The following is a 14,146-nucleotide window of genomic DNA, read 5'->3' as shown; positions in this document are numbered from 1 at the left end:
AATCCTGCCAAAGGCCATAATATAGATATGGGGTTTTACTTGATCACATAACGAATTCTCTATCTATCTTCCCTCTGATCTCCTGTCGAACATGTTTCCATGTTTAATCCTTCCTTTCCATATAAGGCTGACATGCGTCATAAATATCTCTGTAACCGGGAAACTTGGCAACTCTCTCGAACACCCCCTCGTCCACTGTCCTCGCACACTGTAGCGATGCAGCAATGAAAAAGTCAGTGTAGCTCGGCCGGGCGCCAAGCACGAACGGCCCCTCGACCTTATGTTTCTGCAGGAGCTCGCCGAGGGCCCGCACCTCGTCGGTCGCAGCGTCCCAGCGCTGCTGCTCCTGGCCGGAGTCGAGCAGGTCCTCGAGCGGGCGGCCAATGGCGGCCTCGCGCGTGCGGCGGAAGTACTCCTGGGCGCGCGGCGACAGGATCCGGATCTCGCGCGGCATCAGGGACTTGGTTATGACGGGGCCGATGGCGGTGCGCGCCCGGGTCTCGATCTCGCGGCCCAGCTCCGACGCCAGCGGCACCGCCGGATCGGGGTATGTGGATTCCAGGAACTCGGCGATGGGGCTCGAGCCCATCATGTACGTGTTGGTCGGCACATGTTGGATGGCGGGGACCGTGTACTTGTGGCCGGTCTCGTTCGGGGCCAAACCGCTAGAAATAATGGTCAATAGATTGAGGGGTCGCGGTACGACAGGGTTTGAGGCAGGTCTTACAGCTCTCTCAGTGTTGGTTCGATGTCTGGGAACTCGACAAATATGGTCCTGTAAGAGATGTTCTTGTAGTTCAGCATTAGGCGTGTGCACCAGACAACAGGCGAGAAGCAAATATTGTTGGTGCAGGCCAGGTCGAACAAGACGATCTCGGGAGTAGTTTGGGTGGCCATTCTGGAATATACATGTGATGGTAGGATGAGATGGGGATCGGGAATAGGTGAGACGAGGAGGGGTTACTAGGTGGCTCTTGACTAAATGGCAGCTGCATGGGCGTACTTCCTTCAGAAGGATCATGATGAGACCGTGCGGTATCATGATTAGCCAATAGTGATTCGTATCTTTGCCTCTGGCCTGCTTGAATAAGAGAAACAGCCTTCATCTAATCAACCAGCTGAATTGTCCGCGTCTTGCCGATCTGATATCTGATGAGACAAATGAAAAAAAGCAATGGTACCGGTAAGCAGATTCTATACATACGTAGGCTGCATGACAAATGAGAATTGAGTATGTGGCTGCTGGTTAGTCATCATCAGGTATCACCATCAAGTCACAGAGTCAATATGGAGAAGGCCAAAGTATAAGAGACAAAAGAGATTTCTTGGTGCTACGAATATAGTTGGTACGTTCCTCTCATCACACGCATCTTCCTAGATGCTGAATAAGTCCTGCTGGTATGACAGAACTCCCGTCCCAAAATGGGTTCCCCATCGCACGAATGGTGCATCCGTGACCGTAACTCCTGCTTTCCCCCTTTAAATATGTGCTGTTGCCGTACTAGGGGTATAGTGCTCCCTGTTCGGGCTCGAGTCGCAAATGTGCCAGAAGAGCAGCAAATAGGATCGATGAACATCCTATGTGTTCAAAAGATTCCTCCTATAGTAGCACGTAAACTTTTGTCGTGTACGTGAATCTATCAGCTACGATCGCGGTGACCGAATCGCTATAAGTCGGTTGAAGGTGACGAACCAAGTGGTTTGATTCGTCGTGCCTTCGTCCTATCATCGGTCGACACGCCAGCCAACTTTGTCGTCTCCGCGGCAGACCAATAGAGATCCGAGACTCCACGAGACTGAGATGGCGGAGCATCAGAGCTGGAGATACAGGGTTAACATCAGATTGCCCCAGCAACGCATTGCCGCGTGGCTGCCGAAGGGAGAGCTTACTCAAGGGGCCTCAAAATGTCATCTATAGCCTGCCAAGAGGCGAGTTTGTTGGCTGAATCTAGACGGACTGCGGGTCAGCGAGGATTCTTCTATACAGATGGGATTTTGCGGCTACCGCGGCAGGGGGTTAGATTGGATCGACATACCGTTACCGACAACCAAACCGGGACTTTCGATGGGTTGCCGCACCACCAAGGCTGCAGCATGGTGGCGGGGTTGTGTGTGGTGCTGGTGAGAGGGACGGTACCCAACCGTATTGGCGGCGGATCCTCCAAGAAACCGTGCTGGTTCCCTTCTCGAAACAAAAACAAGAGCGTCGGTGGCCGTGGTGCTTGCCAAGGGGGCGACCGGAAAGAACAGAAAGGCGTCGTGACCGTCGTTACATCCGAATGAAACACCGAAGAGCACCAGGAGGAGGCACAGGAGGCCCCATGGCGTCGAGGAGGCCGGCGCTAGGATCTCGCCCGCTGCCATCCTCCTCGTGGTCGAGATGGATGCCATGGCCTTGAACCAGGGCTTACATGGCAGTGGCGGCGCTCCGTTCTTGGGAAGCTGCCTGCCACATGTCGTTAGTCGTAAGGAGTCGTTGTTTGGGTTGGAGGAAGGAAAGAGGAAGGGAAAGCCCACCAAGGTGCATGCAGTGCAACCACTTATAAGACGGTTCTGCAGTGTAAGTGGGAGATGGCGGTGGATGTGGACGCCGGGAGGGGTTCTGGACGGGGCAGGGGTCCGGGCTTTCACCGCTAGACTGTTGGCGGGGGCGAAGTGGCCGATGTGGTCGAACGACGGGGTCGGCTCGTCGCTTTCTGCCTCGTCGTGCATAAGCTCTCAGCTAGCAGCCCTCGCACACCGTTCATCGAGAGACACGTCTTTCACAGTGGACACGATAGTGGGCACGGATCGGGAGTTCGTCCCATACACTGCGCTGCATTCGGATTCCTCCCGGAGGGGTTTCTACCCCCTCCACTGCCCGCCGACGATATCCACACACACGAGCACCCAATCGTGCTGCCTCTTGGTGGGGTGCATCCAACCTCGCTTCCGATCCGGGGGCGGTCTGGGAGTGCTTGTTGCTTGTCGGTTGTCTTCCTTTTCCTCTTGAATCTCCTGGGGTGGGTGGAGTCTAGCCTGTCACGCTCGTTGATCTGTCTGATGTTAGCATCAGTTCATCAAATGACAATTATATAGCATCACATGTGCAAGAAGACCACCAAAAGTATCACTCAATAGGTGTGGCATGTGGAAACCAGCAGATGCATATTTGACATATACTGCAAAAGGCCGATTGCCCAGGTTTGCATGGCCATCTAGAACAATGTACCGTCCCCATCCATGAGGATGGGGCTGGACTTCGTTTGTGGGCGGTGTTTGGCGGCCAATTCTCGTCCGCCCTTCCACGTGCCGGCCTCGAGCATCTGAGCCATGCTGAACTGCACCCCCTTCTCGGCGAAATGAGCCGAGATGAGCTTGTATAATTCATCCAGCAGAGCCACCGTCATGGCTCGCCACTCCACAATAACGTCGCCTGTCGGGGAGTACAGAGGCAGATCTTGACCCGAAGCTTTACGGCCCTGCTCGAGAGTTGCGGGTTTGAGTTGGAGCACCCCAAGATCGACGAACAGACCACCATTGCGGTACTCGGGCAAACCTGTACCCAGCTCCCCGTTGATGACCCGGAAGCCGAGCACGCGAACGAACGGCACGGTCAGGGAATAGCCAAGCCACTGAGTGAGCTTATGGAATGGTTGAATGCCTCCTGTCTCCTTGTTGCCCTGGTTCCGATCGGCGAGCACCTTGAGCGGCCAGGCATCCCCCATAGGCTTGCCCCGGATCTGCGTCCGATCCTTTGGCCATGAAGGGATCAAGACGTTTTGGAGCGCCGACCAGAGAACTTCGTAGTCCAATACTTGAGATTCCTCCGAGGACTGAACAAGGAAGTCTTGGAAGAGAATGCGTATTAGTGAAGCCTACTCACCACCACTATCAGCACTTATACTTACCAACAAGGTTGCCGGGCCGCCCAGTCGGACCAAAGATCTTGGGCAAGGAGAGTAGCGAGGATCCGACGTTGTTGAGGAGTCTGACCCGAGAGGATACTCCCACCATCGGATTATCAGAAGAGATCTGGAAATATCGGCCAAAGACGTCCTCCTGTAGCCCAGTCAAACCAGCACCTAAAGCCGGAGTTAGCAACCCCGCCATCACGGAAGCCAAGGGAGAACACCATAACCGTACCGTCAACACATTCCTTGGGCCCCTCGACGGTGCTGAAGACGCCAGCTGTGAACATGTATAGAGAGGCGACAGCAATCCCTTCACTTCGCCCATACGCCTTGCCCGTGGCGGGTTCCTGGAAAGTCCACACATCACCGGCCCCGGCATCAAGCAGCACAGACACGAAGAATAAGTCGATCAGGCGGCGAGTCCTCTCCGTCGGATCGCACCCTTCTGACTCCCATTTCTTCAACAGCGGAGTGATGCGGTCGACCCCTCCAACGTCGAAGTGCTGCCAGCGACCGTGCGGAGGGATCTCCGCAAATCGGCCAGGACCAAAGTCTCGCTTTTCATCTTTTGGTGAGCTTCTTCACCACCTCGCCAAACGACGGGACTGTATATCTGGGGCAATGGTATGGAAACTTACACTGATGACACCGAGAACAAAATCGGCCACCTCTGGCATGCGCTCGGAATGGTAATCGAAGTTGCTGAGGGCTCCTTCCTCGGCAGCTCTCAGGACTGATTGGGCCCGATCCCGAACAGCCTGGAGGCTCAGTAGGTACGAGATGTCTTGATCCTCGCTGGTGTGCATTTTTGAGACTTGTGTGGATGATCTGATTCCGATGGTTTGTTCCCTGCTTCGATGTTGGGTGTGTTCTGGCATGTGGACGGTTCAGGCAATCAATACAATGCAAGCTCAGGCCGGCGTCGGTCCATAGCCATCGGAGACCGCCGATCCGTGTCTCGGTGTAAGTAAGTACTCTATGCGAATTCCATCATTTGACACATGCCAATTGCTCCTACACCCACTAGACCCAATCACTCATCGATGAAGGATTGTGTCTTATCAGCTTACCTGAGAGATTACTCTGTGTTTACGTCTTTAGCAGCTGCTGGGTCATCCTCGGAGCCATCCTTCCATCTACGTTCTTATCTGCGTTGTCAGCATCTACTCAATCAACCAACATACATTCCCCGCGAAGGCGAAGGTACATATTAAGCCGCGGTCCTACATAGCTGATAGCCGTGGCTAGACTACTTGCTTGTTGGCTGTGGCGCCCTGACCCCGCCCACTAGAAGATGGAGCCATGCGCAGAAGGATCTTCCCCCTCTGCCCCCCAATTTACCATCTCTGTCGTCCCCTCCGGAAAACGAACGGTTGAGTACAACAATAAGCCATCATTCTAACATCCAATAGGCCGAATGGTGTAGTGGTTATCACGTATCCTTCACATATAATCTGATTATATCGCGGATAAGGTCCTGGGTTCGACCCCCAGTTTGGTCATCCTTTGGGATCATTAAGATACGTCTTATGCCTATTTTTCTTTTCTTTTTCTTTTTTTTTTTTTTTTGCTTTAAGCCACTGTCGGATTTTGAACATTTGTAGCCAAGAAACGATGTTATTTATACCATGGATCAATGTCTTATCAGTCCACACTGGCTATCCCGCTGCCAGTTATGGAGTACTCTATTCCATATGCTCACATGCAACGAGCCGGCTTGTCTGATACGTACACCGCGGAATGAAATGCTGCCAGTAATCAGTCGGGGGAGAGACTGACACGGATTAACCCAGGCCTGCAGCATGGTCATTATGGACTCTGGTTGTTGATCCGCCCATCTATGCACACGTCCACTGTCATGTCGTCTCAGACACAACACGCCGGACAATCGTGTCTAAGTCCTCGTTTTTGAGTCCCAATGCTTCCATCGCAAAGTCGTCTTTACCTTCCCAGTCTCCGTCTACCGCGCCAAGGGCAAAGACCAGGTCCTTGACGGCCTCCTTATCTCCAGCGTCGGCCTTTGCTTTGCTTTCTTTGATAAACTGCTCCGAGTCCAGCCAGTTCACCTTCCACTTGTCGCCCGTGGCTTTTTCGAGTGAGGCCAGGACGTCGAGCTGCGAGACACAGAAACTCTGGACGAACAACATCCTATTACGGCCGATTTCCTCATGCTGAAGCACCTTGGCCACGGCTTCGGAGACGCGCTTCAATGTCGAGGTAGAACTTCGGTACTTCCCATCATCGAGAATGTCGGCAGTCCGAGTCTTCAAGTTGAAGTGCAGGAAGTTCTCCTTCAAGCCCCAGTCGAAGAGATGACCTGTCACAAAACTCGTCCAGGTAAATTCGGGCTTTTCCGCTGCGAGCTCTTGCAATCTCTGGCGCACGCGCACCTTAGCCAGGAAGAGTGGCACCAGCTCTTGCACACGCTCGCTGCTGGAGTCACAGCTGCCGAAGTCGGCAGGGATAAAACGCGCAACGCCGGCGGCGGCGGCGGCGTCGGCCAGGCGCAGATGCACGTCCACGTCCCGCGGCCGGAAACTGGCGATAACGGCATCCTGACCCTGGAGGGCCCCCTGCAGACTCCCGAGGCTCATGTCGTCGTCTACTGTGACGGTACGGACCGAGGGGTGCGTTCTCGGGGCTAACTTGGACGAGCGGCGCTGCAAGACGGTGATGTTGAAGGTGCCCGCTGTGATAAGAACTTCCAGCATGGGGGCTCCGAGATCGCCGGTGGCGCCGAGGAGGGCAACGTTTTCGATCACCATCTTGTATAGTTGCGAAGGGCCAATTGGACGGCAGGTAACCGCAAGGAAGTTATACAAGTGATGCGAAGAGGCAAAGCAAGACAACAGTCGGGCTGTCTTCAATAAGGCTTAGCTGCGGAGTTGCACTGCTGGGGTTTGGGGTTTGATAGAACGGAGGGAATTGCGTCATTGTGGCCGGGGAATATTGACAGACACAGGTAACCCCATAGCCAATTGGGGTTCGTCCCAGTTGCGATTTGGGGAAGCTTTGCACCCATCCCATCTGCATGTGCCGAACCCATCCGACAGGTTGATGCAGTGCTCGAAGACATTGCCATACGTATGGACTGTGCATGCAAACTGAAGCTCCAAGGCATTCCAGTTTTATCGCATTTTCTCGGGCAGCTGCAAGGGCGTGTCATAAAGAATCTCACCCCGCAATTTCCATTGATGCTAGCACCCACGTGGAAGCGTGTTCCGCCGACGTGTAAGTGTGCCCCGCCAACAGACGCGCCTGGCCTAATTGATTCATACACAAACATAAGCCGCCCAGGTCAAGCCTCGAGGTCCTCTCACGGTGCAGCGGAAGAGGCATCCGAAACATGAAGGAACAAATTGGCTGGACGAGATGGCGCCTGTACAGCAAACCTTTTGCGTGATCCCCGAGCCGCCATCGGCCTTTTGCCAATGGCGGCGACGCCGCGACTACCCGGCCATCGAAGCCGCCTATGACCACGAAGCAGGCCAAGAAGCTATACAAGGCTGCCACCAAGGTGCCAAAGCTGTCCAAGGCTGAGCAGAGGCGCCAAGACTTGATGGAACAAGATCGCATACGGCGGGAATTCGAGAAAGAACGGAATCAGGCACGCGCCAAAACCGCCAGGGACAAGAAGAAGGAGAAGGAGGACAAGGAAAGGGCAGAGAAGAAGAGGAAGGGCTTGCCTCTGAAAGAAGTGCATCCATCGCAAGACACGCTGGCCCGGTTCATGCGACCGCTGAAGTCTCCCAAGAAGAAGGTGAAGGAAGACCCGAAGCCACCGCCGTCGCCCTCTCCGCCACACATAGGCTCGGATGACGAAAGCGACGATGCATTGCCTATCGACGATGAGCGCCGGCCTATGAAGCACCAGAAGTTGGAGCAGGTCGAAGAACAGATGGCTGATGCCACGAAATGCGGTCAACCTTTTTCTATGACGCCTGAGTCGAAAGGACAGGACGACGTTGCCACAAAACTCCCAGTTGTCGAAGCTGAGAAGTTGTCGCCGGTGGTGGTGTCTGGCGGCAACATTATTGATGCTCTGAGGACTGAAGATCAAATCAACAAGCGAAACGTCAATGAATTCTTCTCCGTGGACGATGGCCTGGACGACGACGACTTCAGTGCCCTATTCTCGGATGTTACTCCGGATCCCGGGCCATGCTCGGCCAAAGCTCCTGAATTGCGAGAAAGTCGACATCTTTCAGATTCACCAGGCTCATTGGGAGCTCCTGGTCCTGCCTTCCGGCGAGAGGAGCATGTACATACGCCAGCAGACGCCGGTGAAACAACCTTCTTCCGTAATAGTTCTTGTTCCCGTTCTCATCGCCTCAAGGAAGAACCGCCTGTTGAAGCCCAGAAAACAGACGGAAATACTCGAAATGGTCAGCCAACTATAGACCCCGCCGAGCTACCCAAAGCCTTCTTTCATTTCGGCCACATCGCCTCAACTACACAAAAGGAACCCAATCCCCAGACACCGTCTTGCCAGCCCCCTTGATGTGGGCCTGAAAGCAGCATACTCGGACCAAATTACAAATATAGTAACTAGTTTGGAAACGCCGTTGTCAGCTGGAACATCTTCTAGGCAAACGCCTGTCACAAAGAGAGAGCCATCGTCCCTACCGCAACCCATTAGCCAACCCATGAGTACATCGTCGAATGCCAAACCGGTCAGTTCCGCCATCACGCACAAGATGGCGCCACCTCCACTACCGCCCAGGGTCAAATCACCCAGGTTCGAAAGCTCGGCTCTGGCAGAAAACCGTTCTGTATTGCGACCAAGAACAACCCTGGCACCACCTGCTGTAATGCCGAATAACCCCGTACCAATTCGAGACGAGACAATCGACGACAATGTGCTCCCCAGTAGCACTCAACTTTTTCTGCTAAACAACTTGGATGATCTATTTCCAAGTCCTTCACAGGAAGTTCAAGAGATCTTTGAAAGACCAGGAGAGAGACACAAACGGACACTCGCGCGACAGCAACCACTTCCACCTCCACACTTGAAGCCATCTATCACATCAGCCACGGTGCGAAATTCTCCTGTTACTCCCCATTCGACTACTGTCAGACAACCTATGCGGCGCCCGCTTCCATGTACAAGGATGAATTCATCAATATCGCCACCAAACCCAAGGCAAAATGATGTACTTCATGTATCGCTCAAATCTCATGATCAATGCAAAATAAGCGATGGCGACTTCCCATTTCTCTCGACCCAAGACGTTTTCATGTCTTCCCAAGATGTCCGAGAACTTGAGGATGACAAATATTCCCCCGTCAAACTACCGAAGCCCCTGAGTCCAATTGCCCGTAACCAGGCCACCAGGGAGGCTGAATCATCCAAGTTCAATGACACAACAGCCGTAACAACAGCCGTAATAGGCACATCAATTGGCCAGATCATGGAATCGGGAGTTGCGAAGACGTCAAAACTAAACACGCCCATGGTCGCAGGAGCACAAGGTCATCCACCATATCCTATTGATGGCCCAGTGAGCTTCAGCTCGCAGTGCAGCAGCTTACCAGACACCCCTTCTTTGCCTCGCCGGAACGCCCGAGCCCCCCAGTCTCGATTCATTCACCCACGAGGAGTACCTCGATCATCTGCGAAGGGAGTGGTTCCCGACGATCGGCGAAGTAGCAGTAGCAACCCATTCCGCTTCAAAACTCCAAATCACGCGACACCTCGGCCATCACCAACTTTTAACCCTAACCCTAAACAAAGTCGAGAGACGCCTCGACCTTCACCAAAACCATTCTTCACCTCAAGTGGTACACGAGAGTCGACGCATTTAGCAGTTGAGAGGAGTAAAAGATCTGGGCGAGAGGATACACATACGCGAAGGAAAGCAACCGAGGATTTGGTCAAACCTGAATTGACCAAACGACTGAAGGAAACCCCCCAGGATAGGCCAATATTTTTGGCAGGGCCTCCATCTAACAACAATATTGATGATAACGATTACGAACTGGATGAAATTTTATTGGCCTCGGATTTGGCCAATGGCTCGCTCCCAAGTAGAGCGGCCAGACCTCAAGCCATCTATGCAACAAACTCCGGGGTCGCCCAGACTAGTATCCAGTGTCCTAAGGAACCGGTTGTGGCAATACCAGCCCAGGCCAGGCCTCGGAGCCCAGATGAGAAGAAACCGGAATTGGTGGCTCAAGGCAAACCCAAGAGCTCATACGAGAAGATGCTGGAACTTGCGGCAAAGCAAAAGGAATGTCACGACCAAGGAGGGAAACATGTAGCATCTTTGTTTGATGAGAACGAGAAGGAGAATCGGGAACAAGACATACCTGCAGCATCCCAAGGCACCGATTATGGCGAAGCGGGATGGGACGTGTATGATTTGGACTTGGACTTGGACAGCTTCTAGTAAGCACTTGGTATTGGCATAGAAAATGGAAGGACAGGTGCAACACATTAGAAGGAGTAACTGCACATGGAGAGACGACCTGCCCCGTAGTAAATACCACAACCCGATATAGGTACGGTCCGGATATATGAATTACTAATTTTACAAATCTAGGCGTTTCCTCAGAGCACGATATCTCGACCTCCAGATCACGATGAGTACCGGTAACACACATGATTATATAAGCTGTTCGCTTCCAGTGTTGCCCTCCAACATAATCATACTTTAGGTGCTGAACTTGATAAATTCACATAAAGCTGCAACCGCGTGAGATCCGTTACGCTAACTCGAGTGGGCTCGTAGAATATCAAGTCTTGCCGCCGCAGATCTCCGGCTTTGGGTTACAAGTTTTATCGCCTGCCCTGTATTCACACTATATTCTGTTCTCCTCGTACGACTTTAAATCATGTGAATAACTTTGCGCAACCTAGCAAGCCATGAGTTGACATGCTGCTTCTCCTCCGATGCCTCATACAGCTCTGCCTCTACCTTTTCCTGCCGAATTGCCTCGAACTCGGTGGCAAAATCGATGTTCTCCAAAGGTATGACTTTAGATTTCAGGAAGAGCTTAAAGAAAATATAGAACGCTAGCAGTAAATGGTTAGCGAGAGGGTACACATCTAGACGTCACATTGCCGCTGTGTACTGACCTGCAAAGATAAAGATATTCAAGTAACAAGTCAAAAAGCCCGTAGCAGTAAATCTGCCGTCTACGAAAACGTCGAATCCTGAAAAAGTTTAGTTTCGACTTCGCCCGGGGGGTTGCGAGATCGCGAAGCACCTACCTGAAAAGAGAATGACGAGGATAACAACCAACAGAGTAGCCCATGTCACATATGGCTGACCGGGGCTCTTATAGGGAAGATCTGCATAGATTGGCATTAGTACAAGCCAAGAAAGTAGTATGATTGAGGACGCGACATATCGTCATGACGTACCGTCTCGGGAATACCCCTGCGCCTTCAAGCCCGCGTGGAAGCGGATGTAGGTGATTTCGATGACGACCCAGCCGATGAGCCCGGCGACGGTCGTGATGTTGACGAACCAGCCGAAGACGACCGAGGTGTCGTTGCCAACGTTGAGGTACACGAGCGGCAGCAGTGTGCAGGTCAGCGCGACGGCGTAGTAGGGCGTGCCGAAGCGGTTGCAACGCTGGAGGATGGCGGGGGCGTGCCCGTCGCGGCTCAGGCCGTATAGGATCCGGGACGAGACGAAGACGCAGGCCGAGCCGCTCGAGATGGCCGATGTGCACACGACGGCGTTAATGATGGAGGGCACGACCGAGATGCCCGCCCGCACAAACGCGATGACGAAGGGCGATTGCTGCGCCGTGCCGGTCGAGATGGTGAGGTTGGGGTCGTCAAATGGTCTGTTATGTATAGTCAGTCTCCTGTTCGATACAAGGAGCAAAAACCAGAGTAAAAATCGAGACGAGGGGTGTGTTTTCTGCTACTACTTACACGACCATGCCGACAATGAGTATGCTCAGCACGTAGAAGCAGAAGACTCGGTAGAAGGTCTTCTTGGTGGCCGCGGGGATGATCTGGCGCGGGTTCTGCGTCTCGGACCCGGAAATGGCCACAACCTGGATGTTTCCGTAGCCGAAGGCGGCAGTCAGTAGCACTTTCCAAAAGCCGAGAAACCGGCCGGTGGTGCCCGTCTCGATGTACGTGTTGAACGCGCCTGGGCTGTACCAGTACCGGAAGCCCAGCAGTTCATGGTTGGGCCCGCCGCCGAGATCGATGACGAGACCACCGATGATGAGGCCGAGGATCAGTGCGATTTTCAGCGTACCGAAGAAGAACTCCGACTAGATGGAAGGTTCAGGTTGTTAGGGAGGTCTGTCTCAAGGGGGGCGGCCGTGACGGAAGCCGATTTCAGGGGGTATGGGTATGACAAACGTACCTCCCCATATAACCGAACGCCGCAGAAATTCAAGGCAACGATGAAGACCAGGAAGGCAGTGATCCACACGGCTGGGCTAACCCACCAGTTCCAGTACTGCACGATGGTTGCCGCCGCGCTGATCTCCGCCGGTACCGATATCGTCATGGTGTACCCTTCGCTAGGCGTCAGTCCGGATCGGATGGCTTTGCGCCGGTGGTCCAGAGTGCTTACAGAAGTTCCATCCCGTCGCCGCGCCCAGGGCCGGTTCCACGAACTTGGTCGCGTGTCGGACGAAACCGCCCGTGTGTGGCATGAAGGCGGTGATCTCGCCCGTGGTGTAGGAGACGCCGGCGGCCAGTATGCCCATGACGATGTAGGCGAGGAGAGCGCCCGCGGGTCCAGCCGTGGCGATGACGTTCCCGGAGCTGAGAAACAGACCTGTGCCCTGTTCTCATTTCAATCCCACACAGTCAGCCAGCCACCTCGCGATCTGTTCGGGTCGGATGTTCTCATGGTGGTGGGTACACGTACGATCAGGCCTGCGATGGCGATCATGTTGATATGCCGGGACTTTAGATCGCGTTTGATGTGCTCCGTCTCGCCGGCCCTGGCGCCTTCATCGCTAGTGCTACCGTCCTCGGTGCCGGGGGCGGCGTTGAAGCTTGCCGCATGCTTGTTGTCCGTGTCCATGTCGAGGCGGGTTGGGAATACACATAAAGAGGGAGAGAGAGAGAGAAATAGTCACATCATGGCCGGTTAAGCAGGAATGGGCCGACTTATAACCCGCCCCCCAGACTGAGCATCGGAAGACGTCCCGGCCACGACGAGGCTCGCAGATCCACTGGAGGGGGCCGGGATCGTTGGGATTCCCATGTCGAATGTTTGATGATTGGATCGGGAAAGCAGGGTCCGCTAGATAAGCTGACAGCCATCCGTGATGGTCGCAGCCAGGCCCGAGTCACAGCCAGGCCCGAGTCACAGCCAACGCTGAGCTTTGGGCGACGGGCGGTGGGAAGCCGGGTACTGGCCGGGTGTTGGGGTCCAACGCCGGCGAGCGGAGGCGTGTCCCACTGTAGGGAGGGGTTGGAACTTTTTCCATACAGTTTCTCGTGCACATAAAGTTCCGGCTCGAGCCACCACGAGCGCATTCGGTCAATGAAGAGTCACAGTCGGGCTGGCCATGGACGACAAGTTCGAGCTCTACGACCTTCGCGTAGAGGTCGTCTGCCCCCTGGCAAGAGGATTCTTTGCGGAGCCAAGGCCGGGGACTACTTTACGCTCAAGGGTGAGATGTTAGAGTTGCCCCCGAACCAAGGAATCAGCATCTACAGTTTGTGTGAGCCTTTTTCTTTTTCCTTCCTTTTTTTCTTCATCCCTTCTCCGTCTTTTTCTGGCTCAGAAAAAGTCCCGTTTTTTTTCATGACTCTCTGTACTAACTCAGGAGCAGCATCAGTGCTCCCGCTTCTGCCCGCCAAGCAAAGAGTCGCATCCAAAAATGACTGGATGTCTACCGATGCCCTGATTGCCTGCCCTGATCCGAACTGCCCATCCCAGCTCAAAATCGTGCGCGAGGGGATCCGCACATTCAGCCATGCCGAGACCACGGTAGTGCCCTTGGAGAAGTGATCGGGAATCAGGCGAGAAAGACTCCATCCCGGATACTGAATCCAGCGCTGGTAAACATGTCAGCCCAAGCCTCCGTGTCAGACAAAAAAAGCAAAGTCCAGTACATATAGGGACTCATCTGAATGTCGGTCGTGACTAATCGGGCCGTCTGGGGGGTGCGGGCTATAATAGCCTCATTTGCGCTTGAGGAGGCTCCGGCAAGGATTGAGCTGGGGACTGTTGGACCACCTGTGGGTGCTGCATGCACGGCAGTCATGTCTCGCCTGAGTTATTTCTCCGCATCTTTCGCCACCATTCTGGATGTATTACTTC

General features: G+C 53.9%; 7 protein-coding genes across 7 annotated transcripts; 3 read left to right on the top strand and 4 right to left on the bottom strand.

The window, feature by feature from the left end:
- Positions 1-103: 103 nt before the first annotated feature.
- On the bottom strand, positions 104-897 carry PG998_007500 (uncharacterized protein; the record flags this gene model as incomplete). Its single annotated transcript, XM_066874316.1, has 2 exons — positions 104-665; positions 728-897. 2 exons carry the CDS (start codon positions 895-897, stop codon positions 104-106), a joined length of 732 nt encoding a protein of 243 aa, XP_066730261.1.
- A 2,300-nt stretch (positions 898-3,197) lies between these two features.
- Positions 3,198-4,699, bottom strand: PG998_007499 (uncharacterized protein; the record flags this gene model as incomplete). Its single annotated transcript, XM_066874315.1, has 4 exons — positions 3,198-3,829; positions 3,891-4,064; positions 4,126-4,450; positions 4,532-4,699. 4 exons carry the CDS (start codon positions 4,697-4,699, stop codon positions 3,198-3,200), a joined length of 1,299 nt encoding a protein of 432 aa, XP_066730260.1.
- Positions 4,700-5,749: 1,050 nt separating this feature from the next.
- PG998_007498 (isoflavone reductase) lies at positions 5,750-6,658 on the bottom strand (the record flags this gene model as incomplete). The annotated part of the gene is made up of 1 exon (XM_066874314.1): positions 5,750-6,658. The coding sequence occupies one exon, from the start codon at positions 6,656-6,658 to the stop codon at positions 5,750-5,752; it is 909 nt and encodes a 302-aa protein (XP_066730259.1).
- Positions 6,659-7,365: 707 nt separating this feature from the next.
- Positions 7,366-8,394, top strand: PG998_007497 (uncharacterized protein; the record flags this gene model as incomplete). Its single annotated transcript, XM_066874313.1, has 1 exon — positions 7,366-8,394. The coding sequence occupies one exon, from the start codon at positions 7,366-7,368 to the stop codon at positions 8,392-8,394; it is 1,029 nt and encodes a 342-aa protein (XP_066730258.1).
- A 196-nt stretch (positions 8,395-8,590) lies between these two features.
- PG998_007496 (uncharacterized protein) lies at positions 8,591-10,282 on the top strand (the record flags this gene model as incomplete). Its single annotated transcript, XM_066874312.1, has 1 exon — positions 8,591-10,282. One exon carries the CDS (start codon positions 8,591-8,593, stop codon positions 10,280-10,282), a length of 1,692 nt encoding a protein of 563 aa, XP_066730257.1.
- Positions 10,283-10,720: 438 nt separating this feature from the next.
- On the bottom strand, positions 10,721-12,898 carry PG998_007495 (uncharacterized protein; the record flags this gene model as incomplete). Its single annotated transcript, XM_066874311.1, has 8 exons — positions 10,721-10,908; positions 10,972-11,049; positions 11,107-11,187; positions 11,260-11,690; positions 11,782-12,131; positions 12,227-12,381; positions 12,440-12,653; positions 12,740-12,898. The coding sequence occupies 8 exons, from the start codon at positions 12,896-12,898 to the stop codon at positions 10,721-10,723; spliced, it is 1,656 nt and encodes a 551-aa protein (XP_066730256.1).
- A 490-nt stretch (positions 12,899-13,388) lies between these two features.
- Positions 13,389-13,834, top strand: PG998_007494 (uncharacterized protein; the record flags this gene model as incomplete). The annotated part of the gene is made up of 3 exons (XM_066874310.1): positions 13,389-13,421; positions 13,448-13,538; positions 13,656-13,834. The coding sequence occupies 3 exons, from the start codon at positions 13,389-13,391 to the stop codon at positions 13,832-13,834; spliced, it is 303 nt and encodes a 100-aa protein (XP_066730255.1).
- Positions 13,835-14,146: the final 312 nt, after the last annotated feature.

The sequence above is a fragment of the Apiospora kogelbergensis genome, assembly GCF_038363985.1.
Source record: "Apiospora kogelbergensis strain CBS 113332 chromosome Unknown utg000005l_segment0_segment0, whole genome shotgun sequence".
NCBI classification, from domain to species: Eukaryota; Fungi; Ascomycota; class Sordariomycetes; order Amphisphaeriales; family Apiosporaceae; genus Apiospora; species Apiospora kogelbergensis.
This window is presented reverse-complemented; position numbering and strand designations above follow the sequence as displayed.